The 20102-nt window shown below is 40.1% G+C and overlaps 1 protein-coding gene across 3 annotated transcripts in view; it reads right to left on the bottom strand.

The window, feature by feature from the left end:
• Positions 1-9741, bottom strand: part of ppp2r5eb (protein phosphatase 2, regulatory subunit B', epsilon isoform b) — a 34623-nt gene extending 24882 nt beyond the window's left edge. For 2 of the 3 annotated variants that reach the window (XM_055057067.1, XM_055057068.1), the window contains exon 1: positions 9062-9741. In XM_055057067.1, the coding sequence (XP_054913042.1) occupies positions 9062-9090 (29 nt within the window). In that variant the 5' untranslated portion in view covers positions 9091-9741. The remainder of the gene's footprint in view (positions 1-9061) is intronic. The other variant, XM_055057070.1, reaches the window with a different exon arrangement.
• Between the last annotated feature and the right edge of the window lie 10361 nt (positions 9742-20102).

The following is a 20102-nucleotide window of genomic DNA, read 5'->3' as shown; positions in this document are numbered from 1 at the left end:
CAATTACAAATATAGCTGACTAGGACGTAAAGAGTCAATGACCTTTACAGTAGGTCATTGACTGAAGGTGCTGCAAACTCCAAGGAAACATGCAATATGAAGAGAAGACAATCAAATGAAAAAAACTCCAGTTCCTAGACTGATGTCCAGTTAGTACCCAACACCAAAACACTATATTAAGAAATAGGCCGGTACCACATTAAATTTCATAAAATGAATGCCTTGTGTTACCTTATGTTGCACTAATATGGGTGAACTAGATCGAGAGTGTTCAAAAAGAAAGCTTTGATTTGACTTAATGATTTGCAGTTAATATTTTACAGTTAAAGTATAACCATAACTTACAGAAACCAAAGTTATGGTGCTTCATAAACTTTCTTTGAATACTATAAAACTTAACTAGCACCTCAGTTGCACTTTGTACAGCTCTGCTCCATACTAAGATCTGAGCACAAAGGGTACAGACAGAATGGAACCTGCAGCAGTCGATAAGGTCTTTCTGTCCTCATGTCATTGGAAAGCACAAGAAGAAAATGCAAAAAAGCATCACTGGCTGAGCACATGAAAATACATCAAACATGGTAGAATGGTTTGGAAGTTTTTTTTTGTTGATTTTTTTGTACTACTATTGTGATAATGATAAAAGAGATAATAACTTTGTATTATGTCTTTATTAGACGCAATACATATTTTATTTATTTTTTATTACACAGGCAGTGCTCATGCCACCCTTAGACAGAATTTGGCTCCTGACAAGTCAAAGTAAATATCTTGGATGACAAAACCCATACAAGCAAGCTAAGGAATTTTAGATGACCCAAAAAAAACATTTCTTCCGTTTCCCTGGCACACCTTGGCATCATTTCTGCTCATAGGATGACACTCCATGTTTTACCCTATAAGCCAATTTCTAAAACAGAATCACAGAGTATTTTCTTCAAAGTTTTTAAGGTTATTTGTACAAGACGTGTTTCAGAATTGTGGGCTTGTTCTACAAGATTCTGTTCCCCCACTGTAAATGTATCTTTAAAAATGTAACATTTCTTGAATTTGACAATACTTTGATGGGTTAGAGATGCCAGTAGAACGTGAATTCCATTTAACAATCCTCTCAGGTTGCAGTAATTTCTTTTGCTGGAACACTTTTCCTATCAACGGTTCCTTCCACTCAGCTTTTTTTTTTGTCACTTGCGACACGTCAATGACCGTTTTCTGGATCCCTGTCCAGTAAGCAGTCTTCCTGTTGACCCTGACAGAGTATCAGTTTGTCAAGAAATGTGCAGGTGTTTAAAGGTAATCAGCCAATTAGGGAAAGACACCATGACTTTACAATATTTAACTCATTCAAAATCATTTGAGTCACCAAATTTGGGTTTTTCTCATCTTTAAACAATTATAATTTTTTTTTTTTTTAATATTTCATTCTCAGTTTTACTTTCTGAAGTGAGCGACAAAAAATAGTTTTCATGATATTATATTTTTTAAGCTGTACCTTTAAAACTGTTGAAGGAGATGCTTGCTGCTTCTTTTAAGTATTTTTTTCTTTTTGCACCGCTTGAACTTTTCTGAGATGTGATCTCACTTTCACTTAAACTTTTTCACTGAATGAAAAATATTCTAAATTAACCTCTAAATTAATACTTTGGTCATTAAAAATACAAATGTAGCTTACTTGATCCAATCTATATTTAATGTATTTGGTACTGCATAAAGTCCGTCTTTCCTGCATACACCAAGAAAGACGGACTTTACAAAGTGCCATAAAGCTGTTCCACAACAGCAGAATACGTGTAGAAGTGGAAACGTTTCAAACTTCAGGAGCAGTTTTTACCATTTAGAATCATATATGTCTTAGAGGTCGCATTAACGCAATGTTTTCTGTATTTGACCGGTTATTTTTTAAATGACGGAAAAATTTAAAGTCCGTCCGTCATTTGACAGGTTACAGTAAACACCCTTGACCCACACATTATAGACTTTATGCAGAGCTCATCAATGAGGCAACAAAAATCAATAAAAGAAAACAATTTCTGAATATCATCTCATAGACACTGAGCTCAATGAAACTTTCTGACCGAGAGCTGAAATAATGTTGAAGAGTTATGAACCAGACGCTTTGGAGTACATCTGGTTCAGAAGCGCATTCCAAACCTTTGGTTGAAATGATGCATTTAATTCAAGTCTCCATTACATACAGAACTTAAAGAGAACTTAAGAGTTTTCAAGATTGTGTTAATCCATTTGCAGTATTAACAGATGAGCTGGCAGTTTATCTTGAGGAAATAAATAAATACAGGTGCAAATGTTAATTAGACTAACATGCAGATTCGGCTCTGCCTCTGCGAAGAATTAAATTTAAATCACCCTGCGGTTTTAACAAATGAAGCTAAAGACGTTACCCTCCCACGCCCAGAAGGAGAGCAACGCTCAGGAGAGCAGCAGTCCGTTTCGGAGAAACCATGCAAGAAGATCCTCTTAAAAGCGCACAAACGTCTGTGCAGGGTAAAGAGCTCGCAGAGTTCAATTGATCGGTTTGGATCAGACAGATTCAACTGACTGATGAACAAGTGCAGATTTCTCTGCAGATGCGGACCAGGAGGAATTTGTGAAGTTGTGCGTTCAGACCGCAGCAGGTGAAGTGCTTGTAATTTAAGTGGAGTTGTTTAATTTAATTTATTATAAGTTATTAGGGGCACAGTCAGTGGTTTTGGTCACTCCAGAGAAAAGGTTAGATGCGTTTATCTGCTTTATGTGTGATGGGATCTGGATTCATGTTTCAACTTTGTGAATATTAACTAAACCGCATAAAAATGCGGCTAAATAACATATGTTGATATGATTATAATTTGACGGGTAAAAATAGTACAAGACAGTTTTTTTTCCCCCCCAACACTGTCGGTCAAACTGACAGAACAAAAGTCTAGCGCAAGCTCTGATTTGGTTCTGGTTTATTCTAGTTGTTTGAAGCAAGTAGCAGCATGCTCACCCTCCCCCACCAACTGCCAGGCACTCCACATTATTATGACTGCAATAATCAATGTGATTTCTTTTATTTAACCTCTATTTTACCAGAATGAAAACTCACTGAAATCAAAAATCTGTTTATTAAAGAAGTCCTGACATCACTTTCACAAATCACTACTTTTCTTTTTCAGAGCATTCTAAAGTTAATACTAAAACTTTATATATATATATATATATATATATATGTGGTGTGTGTGTGTGTGTGTGTGTGTGTGTGTGTGTGTGTGTGTGTGTGTGTATAATTTATTTACAAGAGGTTCTTTTTACTTTTTCTGTAATATACGTTTAATTCTGTGTGTATGCCTATATGTTTATATGTGTATGGATGCATAGGCTTGTACTAGTGTCAATGTAGATATGTTTGACGCAATGGTTGTGACATGTCTGTACTTAATCAAATAAATCAAATCAAACAGTGGAAAAGTTCAAAATGCCCAGTACCTAGCTACTATGGAATTAAATAGTAAATCAACTGAGAAAAAAAAAAAACATATTTGCGGATGGATTTACCAGTGTAGTTCCTCCACTTTGTTTCAAAGTGAAACCAAGAAAAAAAATTTAAAGTTTTTTTTTTTTTAAGTTAATACTAAAACTTAAATGGTACATACTTGGCATGTATGTACCAGTATATACATGCCAAGTACATACTTGCCAGTATATTCAAATGTCAGCCATAGGACGTTTGAAGTCTAGCAGTCAAGGGCAAAAGTGTTCCCACTTTAGACTGTCTACATCAATTATTATGGTGTTTATTACATGTTATACACACACTGACCAATTAAACAACTGGTAGGTGGGATAAGGGTGGGGTTTGGGCGAGAAAATAAAAAGGAACAGGAAAGGGAAAACAGCCAATAATTACAAGGTCCACTGTCTGACAGTCTGGTTTCTATCACAAGAATCAAAGTTCACATCAGATTATTTGAGAAGCTACAGTCTTGACATCAAATCTGAACTTAGCTGTGAGTCAGGTTAAAGGCTTCTGCAGCGCCCAAGCATTAAACAGCATCTGCTTTCAGAAATACTCTCAAAGGCTAGATCCACCGCATTAAACGGCCCAGACCAGATCCAACCTAGACCAGACCAGACCTAACCCAGCCCTGTCACAGTAAGCAATTAATTTATCAAATGCTAAATTAAAAATCTCAATATCTATTTGCATGAAATATTGTTTCTCTTTTTTCTCTTCCAAGAACTGGGTGACAGTTGACACTTTTCAATTTGCCCTGTTTTATTTTATTTATTTTAAAATGTCTGTTAGTTTCAATGTTAAATGTTCATTAGAAATGTAAGTTTATTGATACTTGAAAATGTCTTCCCACATTACTGGGATGATTTATTTGTTATTGTAGCAGGCCTATTCAGAACCAACCCAGATCACCTGGGCCCAACCACAAACCAAAGCCAAATTATTAATTAACATATGAAATCACAGTTATCATCACAATATCAGTGTGCAGATTAATCACCGCTGTCAAAGAATTGCTTGGATGCCATATCTGGTGGGCCGTAAAGAGTCATGCCTTCCCACGTTGCATATTGATAACATGTCTGCCCAGTTGCATTAACCTCATAGCTCCAATTCACTTTTCGGTGCCTCAGATACTAAAGCTCAGAGCAATGCCAAAGAAAGGAAAGGACCAATCAGGATCAAAAGTAATCAATAACACAATTTTCAGTAGCAGTATCACAATTACAGATTTTCAGCCCTAATTTAAATGTTATAATATGGACTATGATACAATGTAACAAAAACAGAACCAATGACTGTCTTGTACTGAACATTCTATAGATGTTCAAGATCTGTCTTGTACTAATGACTTAAACTGGTCACCAAAGTCTTGGTGGTCATCAAAACTGTGTTTTTGGTTCATGTGACCTTGGAACCAGCCCACACATGCCATGTTGCCCAGTTTCTTTCTTATTGTTGAATTATGACCTTAGTGGAGGTGGTGAGGTCTGCAGAGCATTACACCCTGAATGTGTCAATGAGCTCCTGGAGGACGTTCTCTTGGGATAACACAAAACTAGCTCACAAGCAGACTGACAACCATTGCCTTCATGTGCAATTCTGCTAGAAAAAAAATTCTCACCTCCAGTACAGAGCCTGAGCTTTCTCCCCCCAACTTGGATTACCTACTGTTGATTTTTGACGGGCCAATCAGTGGACAGAGGGAGACGTTGTGAACATTAACAATGATTTTCTGTGCTATTTTAGAGTAGTAGTCTACCTGTAGTTTTAGGAAAGGCTTAAAAATATTATTAAACAGGTATATCTCGGCTCACTCTAGGGAAAAAAAGAAGACATTCAGATCAGTTAGTCAGCAGGTAAAGCACCACACAACTACACTCAACAAAAATATAAACGCAACACTTTTGTTTTTGCTCCCATCTTTCATGAGATGGACTCAAACATCTAAAATTCATTCCAGATAAACAATACTACCATTTCTTTCAAATGTCCACAAATCTGTCTAAATGTTTGATAGTGAGCACTTCTGCTTTGCTGAGATAATCCATCCCACCTCATAGGTGTGCCACATCAAGATGCTGATCTCACATCATGATTAGTGCACAGGTGTACCTTATACTGCCCACAATAAAAGGCCACTCTGAAATGTGCATTTTTCTTTTTGCTTTATTGGGGGTCTGGGGACTCAGAACCAGTCAGTAGCTGGTGTGACCACCATTTGCCTCATGCAGTGCAACACATCTTCTTTGCATAGAGTTTATCAGATTGTCAATTGTGACCTGTGGAATGTTGGTCCACTCCTCTTCAATGGCTGTGCAAAGTTGCTGGACATTAGTGGGAACTGGTACACGCTTTTGGATACGCCGGTCAAGCACATCCCAAACATGCTCAATGGGTGACATGTCTGGTGAGTATGCTGGCCATGCAAGCACTGGGACATTTTCAGCTTCCAAGAAGTGTGTACAGATCCTTGCAACATGGGGCCGAGCATTAACTTGCTGAAACATGAGGTGATGTTCATGGATGTATGGCACAACAATGGGCCTCAGGATCTCATCACGGTATCTCTGTGCATTCAAAATGCCATCAATAAGATGCATCTGTGTTCTTCATTCATAACAAATGCCTGCCCATATCATCACCCCACCTCCACCAGGGGCCACTTGATCCACAACATTGCCATCAGCAAAGCGCTCACCCACACAACGCCACACACGCTGTCTGCCATCTGCCCTGAACAATGTAAACCGAGATTCATCCGTGAAGAGAACACCTCTCCAAGGTGCCAGACACCATCGAATGTCAGCATTTGCCCACTCAAGTCTGTTACGGCAACGATCTGGAGTCAGGTTAAGACCCCGATGAGGACGACAATCATGCAGTTGAGCTTCCCTGAGATGGTTTCTGACAGTTTATGCAGAAATTCTTTGGTTATGCAAACCAATTGTTTCAGCAGCTGTCTGAGTGGCTGCTCTCAGACAATCTTGGAGGTGAGCCTGCAGGATGTGGAGGTCCTGGGCTGGTGTGGTTACACGTGGTCTGCTGTTGTGAGGCCGCCATATTCTCTGAAACGCCTTTGGAGACGGCTTATGGTGGAGAAATAAACATTTAATGCACAAGCAACAGATCTGGTTAACATTCCTGCTGTCAGCATGCCAATTGCACACTCCCTCAATGCTTGCGGAATCTGTGGCATTTTGCTGTGTGACAAACCTGCGCATTTCAGAGTGGCCTTTTATTGTGGGCAGTATAAGGTACACCTGTGCACTAATCATGATGTGAGATCAGCATCTTGATGTGGCACACCTATGAGGTGGGATGGATTATCTCAGCAAAGCAGAAGTGCTCACTATCAAACATTTAGACAGATTTGTGGACAACATTTGAAAGAAATGGTAATATTGTTCATCTGGAACAAATTTTATTTCTTGGAGTCCATCTCATGAAAGATGGGAGCAAAAACAAAAGTGTTGCGTTTATATTTTTGTTGAGTGTACTAACATTCACCCAGATTAGCATGACTGCAAAAAGCTAACCAAATAGCCCAAAAAATAATTTAAGTCAACGAGCTAGTGGTGTAAGACTCTGGTTCTGCTCTTGCAGTTGGACACACTATGGATAGTGATATTTCACAGATGGAGTTCCATTCAAGCTCCATCCGGCAGTGAATTCTCTCACCGAACGTTTGCATAAAGCATTAAATTAAATAACAGATTTTATATGCACATTAAAACTTTCGCTATGTTCTAACATAAAACAGATAATTTCTGAAAAATAATCACTCATTTGCCTCCCCCAGAATTACTCCACTCAGTCAGAAAGACAATCAGAACCAGCATTAATCAGCTAGCCATGTTCTCAGGAAGTTTTGATTCAGTAACTCAGAACTGTTTATTTTGATGCAACCTGCATTTGACTTAGAATGAATATTTCCTTTTTTACTCAACATTATTTGATATAGGCACTGTTGAGATTCATTTGACTCATGTTGAGTGTACTGAGAACCTTACTGTTCAAGACCGATTACTTATTGCAGGTTTTTCAGTTGTCCTTTTGACTGAATAGCTGCTGTATTGTCCCTGCAAGTATTTTGCATGTTCTATGTCTAAATTAGGTAAATTTATTACCAGATCAGTTTTTTGATTTTGCCAGGTCAGATAGTTGCATTTACACCTAAAGAAAAAAAATAACAACCAATCCAAGTGATAGTCAGTGTTTTTCCAATGTATACAGCTAAATCACAATTCAACTAGAAAAATTATAAACTGAACTCTTATTGTGATTTTTCCTTGGCAAATGGAGCAATGTTTTGCTTTTATTGTTTACACTCACAATTCTGCTGCCTGTCTCAGAATCATACAGCATACACACTTCAGCAAGTTACATGTGTTTTGACCAAGAGCACACTGACAAGTGATGGAAGAAGCTGGAATCAAGATCACTACATTTCAGTCCCGACTACTCTTCCACCTGAGCCACATGTGTCCCACAGCTTTTACATTTTAACTTGGGCCAAGGTTTGCATGGATCCTGCTTATTAATAAAGATTTGCTTATGAAAAATAAAAACATAAAAGCTCTAAGAGAGAAAATACTTTTTTTTTACAGCATTGTAACTTAAGTTGGGTCTAATGTGGCATGTAAAAGACAGCTAACTGGCATTTTAAGTTATGGAAGGTTTATTCAATTGTTCATTGTGATGTATGCAAAAATGAAAAATGGTGAATCGTGATAACTATTCATAAATTTCAATGTAAATTAATTTGTAAAACTAACAAAACATTTACAAAAAAATTTTCAGCTTGTTAATCAGTAAATCTCTATCCTTCAATTCATTGTTCTTTCACATGAAATTGTTTGTTTAGACATTAAAAAAAAACTCAAAAATCTTTCTAACATGCTTATCACTAGATGTTCTGGTGTCTTGATCTCATCTAGAAATTATGTTTGAACCTTTTAACAATGCAGATTGAGAGAACTTGGTCAGAGAACAGAACGTTGTCCCGAGATCAGCCTTTCGGGAAAGCCCAAAATGTAACGTAAAACCGACCCATACAGCAGCAAGAATGTACATCTTCCATCTTGAGCTAGAACAGCAAAGTTGTTCGTGTTGTACACAGGGTCAGAAATCAAGCCGTTAGATGCCAGGCGTCAGTTTGGCCGTATTGGGCCTGCAGGAACAAACTTGACAGCGCATTATCCAAGTGTTAGCTCGCTAGGGACGTTAGCTTAAAAATTACCTTGCACAGAGAATCACATAAGTGCCTGTAAGCTGTTTTAATGTGAACCAGAGCAGAGCCACATTTAAATAGTTTTCATATTCAGCCAGAGTAACATATTAATAAAAAGGCTTACGCTCGCTTATTAAAAAAATATATTAGGTCATTAGCCACGTTAGCACGCCAGCTACCTGGAGCTAGCCTAAGTTGAGCGTATAGCTGTAGTTCAAACGCGAGCAGCTGTAGCTAGCTATGTGAGCAGCCACCTAAAGGATCACAGCGAACAGGCTCAAAACAGGAACTATATTAAATCTCAATTTAAATGTGTGTTGGTGAGATAACATTACCTGGGCGGGCTCGGGCGATCACCCATCATCCCGGATGTAAATACAGGGACAAAGCTAATGATGCAAATGTTAGCTACAGCTCACACACCGACAGTGACCGGGCTGGAAGACACACACACCGTTCCTTGTCCTGGCCCGAGTCCCGACCTGAGCAAGACTGGTTGGAACCTCTTCCGTCGTTATACTTCGTCTTGATCCTCCACAGCTTGCAGTGAAGACTGTGGCGGAGACTTGTCTTGTGTCGGAATAACTGTCAGGCTAACTGTGCGGCTGCCTCCAGCTCGGTGCAAACAACCTCTTCCCCAGCAGCAAAATCTCGGCCTAAAACAGCCAAACCCACAAGCAGTTTTCCATCCAAATGGAAAATCCTTAAACTACCAATAAGAATAAAACACGGCTCTACGCAACGATTAGATTAGCTCTATAAAATTCCCGTTACCGGTTAAACTCTACGTCTCAAACAACACCCTGAATTTGTCGTGTTTTCCGTTGCTCGTTGTCGATTCAGGGTTGTTTCTTCTCACCCTATTGTCAACACTGCTGGGTCCAGACCATGGCACACATTACATAAATGCACATGAACATGCTAGACGGGTGTAGGACAGCAGACGACGGCGATTGGTTACATTGCGCAGTGTCGAATCTTATGATTGGTCCAATGAGCTTGCCAATAAAAGAAGAGGGATAGAATCTCCGAATCCCGCTGGTTAGGTGGAGGAGAACGGACACGAAAAAGACCGGGGCGGAAACCAGTGTGGAGAGACCGACTAGTCAACCGCTCTGCGTAAGGTCGCTCTTACTTGTCCCGCAAAACTGTTCTTTAGTATTTGTTGAACTTATTCATTTTTAACAAACACAAATGACAAAAATTTGTAAGAATTTTATGTCACACATCAATATAAAATGCATAATTGTAGAGTGGAAGAACATTTTTATTTTGTGTCTCCTATTTTAACATCAAAAATATGAAAAATGTGGCGTGCATTTGTATTAAAACCTCTCAATTCTGCATCACTGAAATTAAATCCATTGTAACCTCTTGGCTTCAGCTGTTATATGCAAACAAAAAATGTGGACACCCCTTCATAGAGAAGAAGACAAGATTTAAGTGTAACAGGTGGCACCATTAGGTGTCGCACTCTTCAGAGCCTGAACCTCCATAAAAGGGAAGCTGGAAGGATGATAGCCAAGTGTCAATTTCCTGCACGTTAGACCAGCTATGTGTTGGGCCCACGCTGTTTGCTGGCTGCGGGTTCCATTGTTAATGGACCTTACCAAGCTCTGTCCACAACCGACCTAGAAAATTCAACGTGGCTGCAAGTCTCACAAACAAAGCCTCGCAACGTTTTGTTTCTATGTAAACATGGGGTCTTCCACTTGGACTGATAGAATATTTCTGAGTCGATTAGTGCATCATTCCTGCCGGATTTTCACAAACATCAGCTACAACAATGGTCAGAGAATCTAACAAGTTCATGTCAACTTTTTTGGATGACATCAAGGTGTTTGAGCCACGCAATGCCTCCAACATTATGCATGGCTGGCAGTTTTGACAGCAGCGGGATCGGACTCAGGAAAACCGACACATCGTCAGGAGCTACAGAAACTGTAAGACACAATCATTTTATTTATGTGCAGCAGGACAAGAAACTGCCTCTATTTTCCAGGAAACTGGATAGTGCAGAGTTGTTGACTTTGAACGAATGGGTCAAACTGATGAGAGAATATTAAGAGGAAACGCAGGAAAAGAATGGGCGCAGATTATCTATGAACATCTAGAGGGCGCTGCCTGAACTGAAATTAAATTCTTACCAACAGCTCAAAAGGAGAATGTGAAATGTATTTTTAATGTTCTTAAAGATGTTCATCATTGTATGCATTCAAAAATTTCTCTACAACGCAGACTATTGAACCGTAAGCAACTTGAAAGTCATTTATTGATTATTCTCATGCTCTTATGAACTTGATGGATCAGATAATAAAAAAGCAGCTTCACACTTCTCTAAACACCCGTGTGACCAGTTCTGTGATGGTGTGAGAAAACAAGCTCTTGGAATGAGACTAAAAGATTTGATTCATGTTAATTCAGAGTGGACCATTCATGATTTTAGAAGGGAAGCCACTAGGTGGATGGCACAATATGAAAATCAGTAATACAAATACAAATCTAACAATCCAGTCCTCAATGAAATGTCTGCCTCCTGTGAAAGTTCTGTCTCTTGCCCTTCTGAATATAGGGAATTGGTCTCTTTGTTAAAAGCACGGCAGGCCCAATTAGAACTGGCCATGAAGACTTAGACCCCTCAAACTTTACCTCCCCCTAGAATTTGCAATTTTCATCCTAGACAAATTGCTAATGGAAAACCAATTTGTTTCAGATGTGAACAAAGTGGATATATTGCCAGGAATTGTACTGCTACTGTTAATACTGAGCCTAAACAAGCTATTCCTCCTAAGCAAGCGGAAAATAAGAACCCGCCAATGTGCAGAGCCAAACATTGGTGGGCAGTTTTCATGGCTCTATTGACAATAAATCCAGTGCATGCAATCTAGTAGGTGAATGTCTGCAGGAGGAGGTGGATTTTGCTGGAGTGAGGACAAATTGTTTGTTGGACAGTGGCTCTATGGCAGGGGTGGGTAATTCCAGGCCTTGAGGGCCGTTGTCCTGCAACTCTTAGATAGCTCCCTGGTCCAGCACAGCTGAATCAAATCGCTGAATCACCTCCTAAATGCAGTCAGGTTCTCCAGAGTCCTGCTAATGATCTCATTATTTGACTCTATGGTAACGACTGTAGCAGAGTTTTTTCAGAAAAATTTTTTCCCAAGAAAGAACTAAAGGACTGTCGTTGGTTGGGTTTAAAGGCAACAAATGGGTTAAAAATTCCTTACCTTGGCTATGTGGCGCTTGATGTTGTTGTGTTAGGGGTGTTGCTTCCTCGTCGAAATATATTGGGCGCAGTTTACCCCCATGATCTTGAGAGAGATAAAATAAACTGGATGTACCTGATGATCTGGGGGTGAATGTGTTTGACCCTCTTTACCATGAGCTGTATAGGCAATGCGGCTCTGACCTTTGGGAAGCACCTGTACTCCAATTAGCATGGTGGGGATGGAGAAAAATGCTGAGACAATGTGAAATGATGGAAGCGATGGCCAACTCTCCCAACCCTCATCAGGTCAGAGTGCAGGGTAAGAAATCTTTGTGTGTCCCAGCTAGTCGTCTCTGTCATGTGCCAGTGACATGCCCACAGATGCCTTTACACCAACCAATTGATTTATTTGTTGAACGTCTTAGTCCTGAGGGGGGCAGTCTCCCAGAGGGATTGCTGGTTTCACCTTCTTTAGTGAAGGCAGAGAAGGGTGGTGCTTTCATTCCCATTACCAATGTGTTACTGATGTGTGGTTAACACCTCATAGAGTTGTGGCCACTGTTCAAACTGCTACTCCAGTGACAGATGATTCTAATATTCAGGTCTCAGTTGACTCGCAAAGTTGTATGGCATTTATTGCTAGTCATGAAACCACTGTGACTAACATAGACTTGGACTTGGCTGAGTTTGAAAATCTGCAGAAAAAGAGAAAAAACAGGTGAAGGAATTGTTGTTAAAATATAACAAAGTGTTTGCCAGAAGTGATCTGGATGTGGGTAGTACAAATTTAGTGACCCACGAGATCCCCCTGCTGGATGAAACACCAGTGCGACAACCTTATCAATGCATTATCCTTTCTAGGTATGATTTAGTTCGCAATTGTATCCAACAGCTATTGCAAAGTCATGTTATTAGGGAAAGCAGTAGTCCATATGCTTCAATAGTTTTAGTTCAGAAGAAGGATGGAACATTGCGCACGTGTGTGGATTATAGACAATTAAACTCTAAAACAGAGAAGGATACATTCCCTTCACCCAGAATTGACGAATCCTTGTATGCTTTAGTGGGGGCACAAGGGTTCACAACATTAGATGTGGCAAGTGGGTATAGTCAGCTTGAGATGACTGAGAAGGACAAGGAAAAAACTGCTTTTTGCACTCCATTTGGGCTGTTTGAGTTTAATCATGCCTTTTGGATTGTGTAACGCACCCAGTACTTTTCAGCTTGTTTGGAGATTGCCGTTGCCAGTCATTGCTATTGTATTTAGATGAATACATCTACATGTATTAGATGAATACATCTAAATGTGTTCACCAACATTTAGGTCAAGTTGTCGAAATGCCGTTTTTTCAGAAGAGAGTTAAATATTTAGGTCATGTAGCATCAGAAGAGGGGGTTTCTACTGATCCAGACAAGTACGTGATTGGAGGCAACCTAATACTCTGGCAGAACTGCATTCATATTTGGGGTTTGCCAGTTACTATTGGAGGTTTATTTGTGGTTTTTCAAGCATGGCTTCCCCATTGAACCATCTTGTTGCTAGGCTGCTTCCTCCTGGGAAAAAGCCCAAAAACTCAAAGAAGCCTTTGGGTGGCTTATGGGATGAGGAGTGTAAGTAGAGTTTTTATAAGCTCAAAGCTGCATTAATAACAACTCCTGTTGTTGCTTACACAGATTTCCAGAAGCCACTTGTTTTGGAAGTAGATGCCAGTCATGCAGGGTTAGGAGCAGGACTCTCTCAAGATCATGGGGGTAAACTGCGCCCTATAGCATTGGCAAGTTACAGTGTGAAGGCCACCGAGTGGAACATGAGTAATTACAGCTATATGAAATTACAGCTTGTTGCTCTTAAGTGGGCTGTTACAGAAAGATTTAGAGAGTATCTGCTGGGCAATAAATGCACACTCTTCACAGATAATAATCCATTAAGCCATCTGGTGATGGCAAAGCTCAGAGCAACAAAGCAGTTTCTGAACTGGCAGCTTTTGATTTGATTTTGAAATACCGTCCTGGTTCTCAAAATGCTAATGCAGATACATTGTCCCATCAACATGTTGCACACAGAGAAGTGAAGGCTGGCTCTGGTGTGGATGGAGGGTTTATTGGAGTACAGGAAGAGATCAGTGTGTTCCCTGGTCTCTCAAGAGCTGATCTCTGTACATTGCAGAATAAGGATCTTACCATTGGTCTTTTATGTAATTTTGGACCAGAGGTAGGATGCCTGATGCTAAAGAGAGGAACAAACTTAATAAGGTCACCCAGGAATTGGTTCGGCAGTGGAACCGGCTTGGGGAGCGAGAATCGATCCTTTATCGCAGTGTCCATGCTTCTGATGGGCAGACTGAGGTTGAACAGTTTGTGTTACCTCAGTGTTTGCAGGAAGGTGTTATCCAGTCACTTCATGATGATCACGGCCATCAAGGGGTTTAGTGGACTTTGCAGCTAGTTCACTCACGGTACTATTGGCCCAATATGTACTCAGATGTAGAAAAGTGGTGTAAAAACTGTGAAAGATGCATGGTGTCAAAGCTCTGTTGCCAAATGTTAAAACCTATACGGGCACAATTAAAGCATCTAGACCCCATCATCTGTACATCTGTACCTGCTACAGATGATGGGGAAATTGCCCTTGTAATGACTGATGTTTTCTCAAAGTTTCCCCAGACTGCCCCTACAAAAGATCGGCGTGCTAGCATGGTTGCAGAGACACTGGTAAAGCCCTGGTTTCAACTTTTTGGGCCCCCAAGCCGGATTCATTCTGATCAAGGACGAAATTTTGAGAGTAATTTGGTTCAACAGCTCTGTAAACTTTACAAAATTGAGAAAAGTCGCACTACCCCTTATCATCCTGAGGGGAATGGGCAGTGTGAGCGTTTTAATCGCACCTTACATGATTTGCTTCGAACTCTTCAACCTGAACAGAAACACAAGTGGCCCCGGCATATTTCCCAAGTCACCTTCGCATATAACATATGCTTACCCTAACTGACTTTGGATGTGGCAAACTTTACTATTACTGAACGCGGGGGAGCCTCTGGTGGAGCTCAGGGACCCAGAGAGCGGTGAGCTCTCTCAATGCTCAGGTCGAGTGATATCGAAATATCCAGTTTCTCTCTAAGTAGATTCTCTGAGAGCTGGAATAGATAGTGAGCCATCCTCAGAGCCGTCCACAATGCCGTGGAGCCTCAAGTTTTCCCGTCTCAATCTCCCCTTGAATTCCACCAGCTTAGCTTTGAATTCGTCCTGCACTTTACATAGCTTCATAGCTACTTCTTCGAGCTGCTGAATCCTGTTTTACGCTTCCAAGAGGCACGTTTTTGCCTTGTCCAGTCTTCTGTTTACATTCTTAAAATCCTCTTTAACCTCTGGGAAGCCCTCGCCATTTTCCTGACGTGATTCTCTTAACTCTTCGAGAATAGTTTGCAGATTAACTGTTAGCTCAATCGTTAGCCGCTAACGATGCTTCCGAGCCCGAGTGGTTAGCCATATCGTCTTCGTTCGTATTTTCTTCTCTCAGGATTGATTGCCGAGACACCAGAGTGTTCTTTGGTTTAGGTTTGTGCATTTTGATTAACTTTCAAGTTTATTTTATATCCCGCACTTGCCTTGAACCTGTGTTTTTTAAAAAATATGTCGGGGAACCACCTGGTTAAGCTGTCGCCATCTTGCTTGCTCACCCAGAAGTCGAGGTTGGTATTTCTGAAGATAGAACTTCTGATGTTCAGCCTCTTTCGGACAAGAAATCCGCACTGGAGATTGACACAGCCATCACTCCGGAGCTTAGGAGATCAGCACTGAAAAATGCAGGGGAGCATTCCAACCTTTACAGGCTGCCCTGTTCTGTACAAAAGAAATTATTCTGTTTTTGGGTAACAGTTTATTTGAGGTACATCATCGGGTCGCCAATGCATAATGGTGAGGAGGAATGTAACAGGTGGCACCATTTGGTGTCACTCTCACCAGGCTGAACCTCCATAAAAGGAAAGCTGGAAGGGTGGTGGCAAGTGTCAATTTCCTGCGTGTTAGGGCAGGTGTGTGTTGGGCCCACGCTGTTTGCTGGGTGTGGGTTCCATTGTTAATGGTGTTCGGGTGGTAGCGTTACCTGGGCATGGTTGTTCGACATCACAGGTAGGTTTTATACATTTATCTCTTTTTAATCAAAATGAATTGCATGTTTTTTGTATTGTTTTATTTGGTAGGATTGCACCAGATCGGCTATACCAAGGTTGAATCTTGGAATGTGATTTATGCAATGCAGGTAGGCAGTGTTTTTAATGTGTTTTAGATTGATTTGATGAACATTATTTGATAAGCATTTAGTAATTTTTGTGTTTTTGTTTTTTGTTTTTGCATTGCATCATGCTGTCCTTTTAGAGTTTACCACTCCACCTTATGACTAAATTCAAGGATTTGCTTTTTCAGCTCTCTGGGTTTCACTTGTGTTTGAACCTAATATACAGATAAGGCTGAACTGAATTCTGAGTATACAAGATATTGCATGTCAGAGATGGTTAAATCCAGAGTCAAGAAAAAGCAAAAACCTTCCTTTAATCTTGTTACACCCCTTAATTTTACTAGGGGTGTAACAAGTTTTTTGTTTAGTTTAGTTTAAACAACTTCATAAAAGCAGTGTTAGTGAGAGGAAGATAAAGATGAAACAGACAGTGTATAAGTTTCCCTTGTTACCAATTTATCCCCTGAAACCTGGAAACTGGAATAAGATTCTGGAGGAAGAAACTGACTTAATCTCCATGAAAAACAAAACTTGGTGGGGATGAAGACTACACAGACAAGTGGACCCTACACATCCCAGTAACACCATGAGAAATGGAGATGAGATGAAATCCAAATATTACACAGGTGTATATGTTTGATTTACAGATGTCCAGTCTGTAAATCAAACATCCCATCCAACAGATTTGTATTGTTTCACTCTTCATTTGAAACAAAGCACAAGTTTGACAGTCACTAATCTGACTAGCATGAAGAAGCCAGAATTTCTGCCAAGCTGCAGAGAGAGAACATCTTCAAGACAATCTCAACAGATATTAGGAACAAATTCCCTAAGTTACATAGATTTTAGATTGTTTTGAGGTTTCCATTGAGAAGCCAAGCCTACAGATGGAACATGTAGAGAGACACAGAAACACACTGCAGCAAATGTCTGTGTTATTTGCAACAGCTTGGGTTGTGTTTCATTTTGAAGGTTGTGGTGCCCAAATCAGAGATATCAATCTTGTCAGATACTCCTAGGCTCTGAGTCCATAGTGAAGGACGCATCACTATGGTGACCAGATCCTGACCAACTGCAGATTCACCAGGCACAAACATTTTGCTTCCTACTTTGATCAGTGGTGGGATGTTATTGTACTTATGTACATTTTTCATGTATTTGTACTTTACTTAAGTAGATTCAATCGTGGATATTTTCAACTTTTTCTCCACTACATTTTACAGTAAGTATCTGTACTTTCTACTTCACTACATTTCTATAAAGCATTACATGTTACATCCAAGTCGCATTGCTTTTTTGTTTGTTAGATTGAAAGTAATAAATGACAAGAGGGGAATTAGTCCACCAAACCACTGCAAAGCGGGAAAGTATCATTAGATCATCCTTCAAGAAGAGTGAGGCAGCTACGTGACACCTGCAGAATCACTAATATCCAAGAAGGGTAGTCATCCAGAAGACCTAGAGCCTCATCGACATTATCGTAAAGCATCTGACTCATCATTTTCAACATCATATTTACCTAAGAATTGCTTCAGCACCGTTCAGCCATGCATGATGGTCCAAAAATTGTAACAGAACAGCACACATACATTTCACTTTGTGACCCTAAAACTTGGAAAGTAACTGCAAATGTCCTCAAAGTACAATTTAATAAACATGACATAGTAACAAAGTGAGTACACTTTGTGATAACTTTGAACTTCTTTCAATATTAGTATAAAACAAACTTTGCATGGGATGGTTTACATTCAAGTTTACACCTGGCCTATTTTCTCAATGAATCTGAACATCTTTGGGGGGAAAGATGAGGAACATTTTATCATAATTATACTGCAAATTTCTTATCCAGAATGAATGGAACAGCTTTGTAATCTTTCTCCAGGAAAGTCCGTGGCTCTATAAGATGAAGGAGCTGCAAGTGTGAACCTGGTCTGCAGAGAAACAGGAATACTTCAGCATACATGCTTATAGCATGTACCGTGCCACACTGGTTAGCATGAAGATGCTGGCATCACACAATACAGTCCATTGATTAGGGGACAAGTGGAAAGCATGAGGTTCCCCCTCCTCATCAATGGTGCTGCAGTGGCATAGGACAGCAGCATTAAATTCCTGAGGATACAGATCACTGACACTTCCACCTGGTCACTCCAAACCTCTGGCCTGTGAAGAGAGCTCTCCAATGTCTGCACTTTTCATATCGGATGAGAAGATCAAATCTCCTCTTTCCCATCCTCATCACTTTCTCCAGAGGGACAATAGACAGCGATATCTCAGTCCGGTTTGGGGCATATATCACCTTATCACCTCTGACTGGCAATGTAAAGACAGAGGCGAGGACAGCTGAGAGAATCATCAGGTCTGAGTTTCCTTCCATCCTTGACATCGCTCATAGTTGCTGTAAGCGAAGGCTCAGCCAATCATAAGGATCCTTCCACCCTCAGTTTGGCTTGTTCTCCCAGCTGCCCTCTGGGAAAAGATTAATCAGCTTCAAATGCAGAACAACCAGATCCCACAACAGCTTCATGCCTCATGCCAAAAGACTGCTAAACTCAAATACATTTTTTTGCAATAAACTTTTGCTCAATATGTTCACTTTAGATGTACAGCTGAATTATAAATATCTGTTTTGCCTATTATTCTTTTCACAATAGTTCAAGCTCAGCCTAAGTGGATGGAGAATGTGAACATTAGTTTTTAAGTCTCGCCACAGATTCTCTTACATTTAGGTCTTGACTTTGTTTAGTCTTGAGGTTTGCAGGTGACTGAGTCAGCTGGGGAATGAACTGCAACAGAATCCAGTTTCATCAGGAGTGACCTTTAAGGTAAGTTTCAGGATAAAGGAGAGCAAAGAAGGTTAGTAACACGAGGTGCTCACTAAAGATTAACACTCCATCAAATGACTGGCGGTAGCAGAGTCCTCTTAAGCTCCATTAAATGAAGATGGATGATTTGCTCCCTGACTTCATCTGGTGGAGAACTAGAAGAACTGACAACAGTGGAAAAAACAGATCCCAACTATTTTTGCATCACAATCTGCTTTCTCTTCACCCTGACAGACAGCAGGTGCTAAAGGAAGAAAGAGAAAAAAAAATATATTTTTATTATTTTAATTTGAGAATTCTAATGTATGAATATGCTTTGATTCTATAGTGCAATGTCTCATTCTATTCTTGGCTGTATGCTTAGGGCCATTGTCCTCCTGGAAGGAGAACCTTCATCTTAGTCTCTAGTTTCTAACAGGTTTTCCTCCAGGATTGTTCTGTATTTAGCTCCATAAACATCCAGAGGATGATGCTGCCACCACCATACACATGACTATGTATAAGCCCACTAAAGTGGCATCCTTGTTTAAATTTGCAGACGACACAAGTGTAGTGGGTCTCATCTTAGGGGGAATGAATCTACCTACAGGAACAAGGGGGAGCAATTCACAGTGTGGTGCACAGATAACTTGATCCAAAACAGTCAAGACCAAGGAGATCATACCGGATTTTAGAAGTAAAAGAGACATTCAATCACAATACATCTGCAGAGACAGGGTGGAGAGGGTGTCAAACTTGTTTCCTGGGAGTTCATCTCTTGGATAATCTGGCCTGTGATGGAAGTACAGCAGAACTGGCAAAGAAGACCCAGCAGAGACTTTCTTTCCCGAGAGTCCTCAGGAAAAACAATATTTCTCAAAACTTGCTGGTGTCTGTAGGTTTGCAATCAAAAAAGTCAAACAAAGTTCAGAAGTTGTAGAGCTCTCAATTGTTTTTATCTTTTTTTTCTAAAAGCATTTCCTTCCAGTTTACAGCATGACATGTTCACACACAAGAGGGAGAGAATCTCCTCTGATCTAACACACCTGCCTTTTAAAGCATTGGCTCTTCCTTGACTAATTAAGGGGTGGAGTCAACATTTACAAGTAAAAAAAAAACATTTGTACTACACT

This window comes from Poeciliopsis prolifica, unplaced genomic scaffold, assembly GCF_027474105.1.
Source record: "Poeciliopsis prolifica strain line A6 unplaced genomic scaffold, Auburn_PproV2 SCAFFOLD047, whole genome shotgun sequence".
Classification (NCBI taxonomy): domain Eukaryota; kingdom Metazoa; phylum Chordata; class Actinopteri; order Cyprinodontiformes; family Poeciliidae; genus Poeciliopsis; species Poeciliopsis prolifica.
The sequence above is the reverse complement of the archived record's forward strand: the minus strand, read 5'-3'. Positions and strand labels throughout refer to the sequence as shown.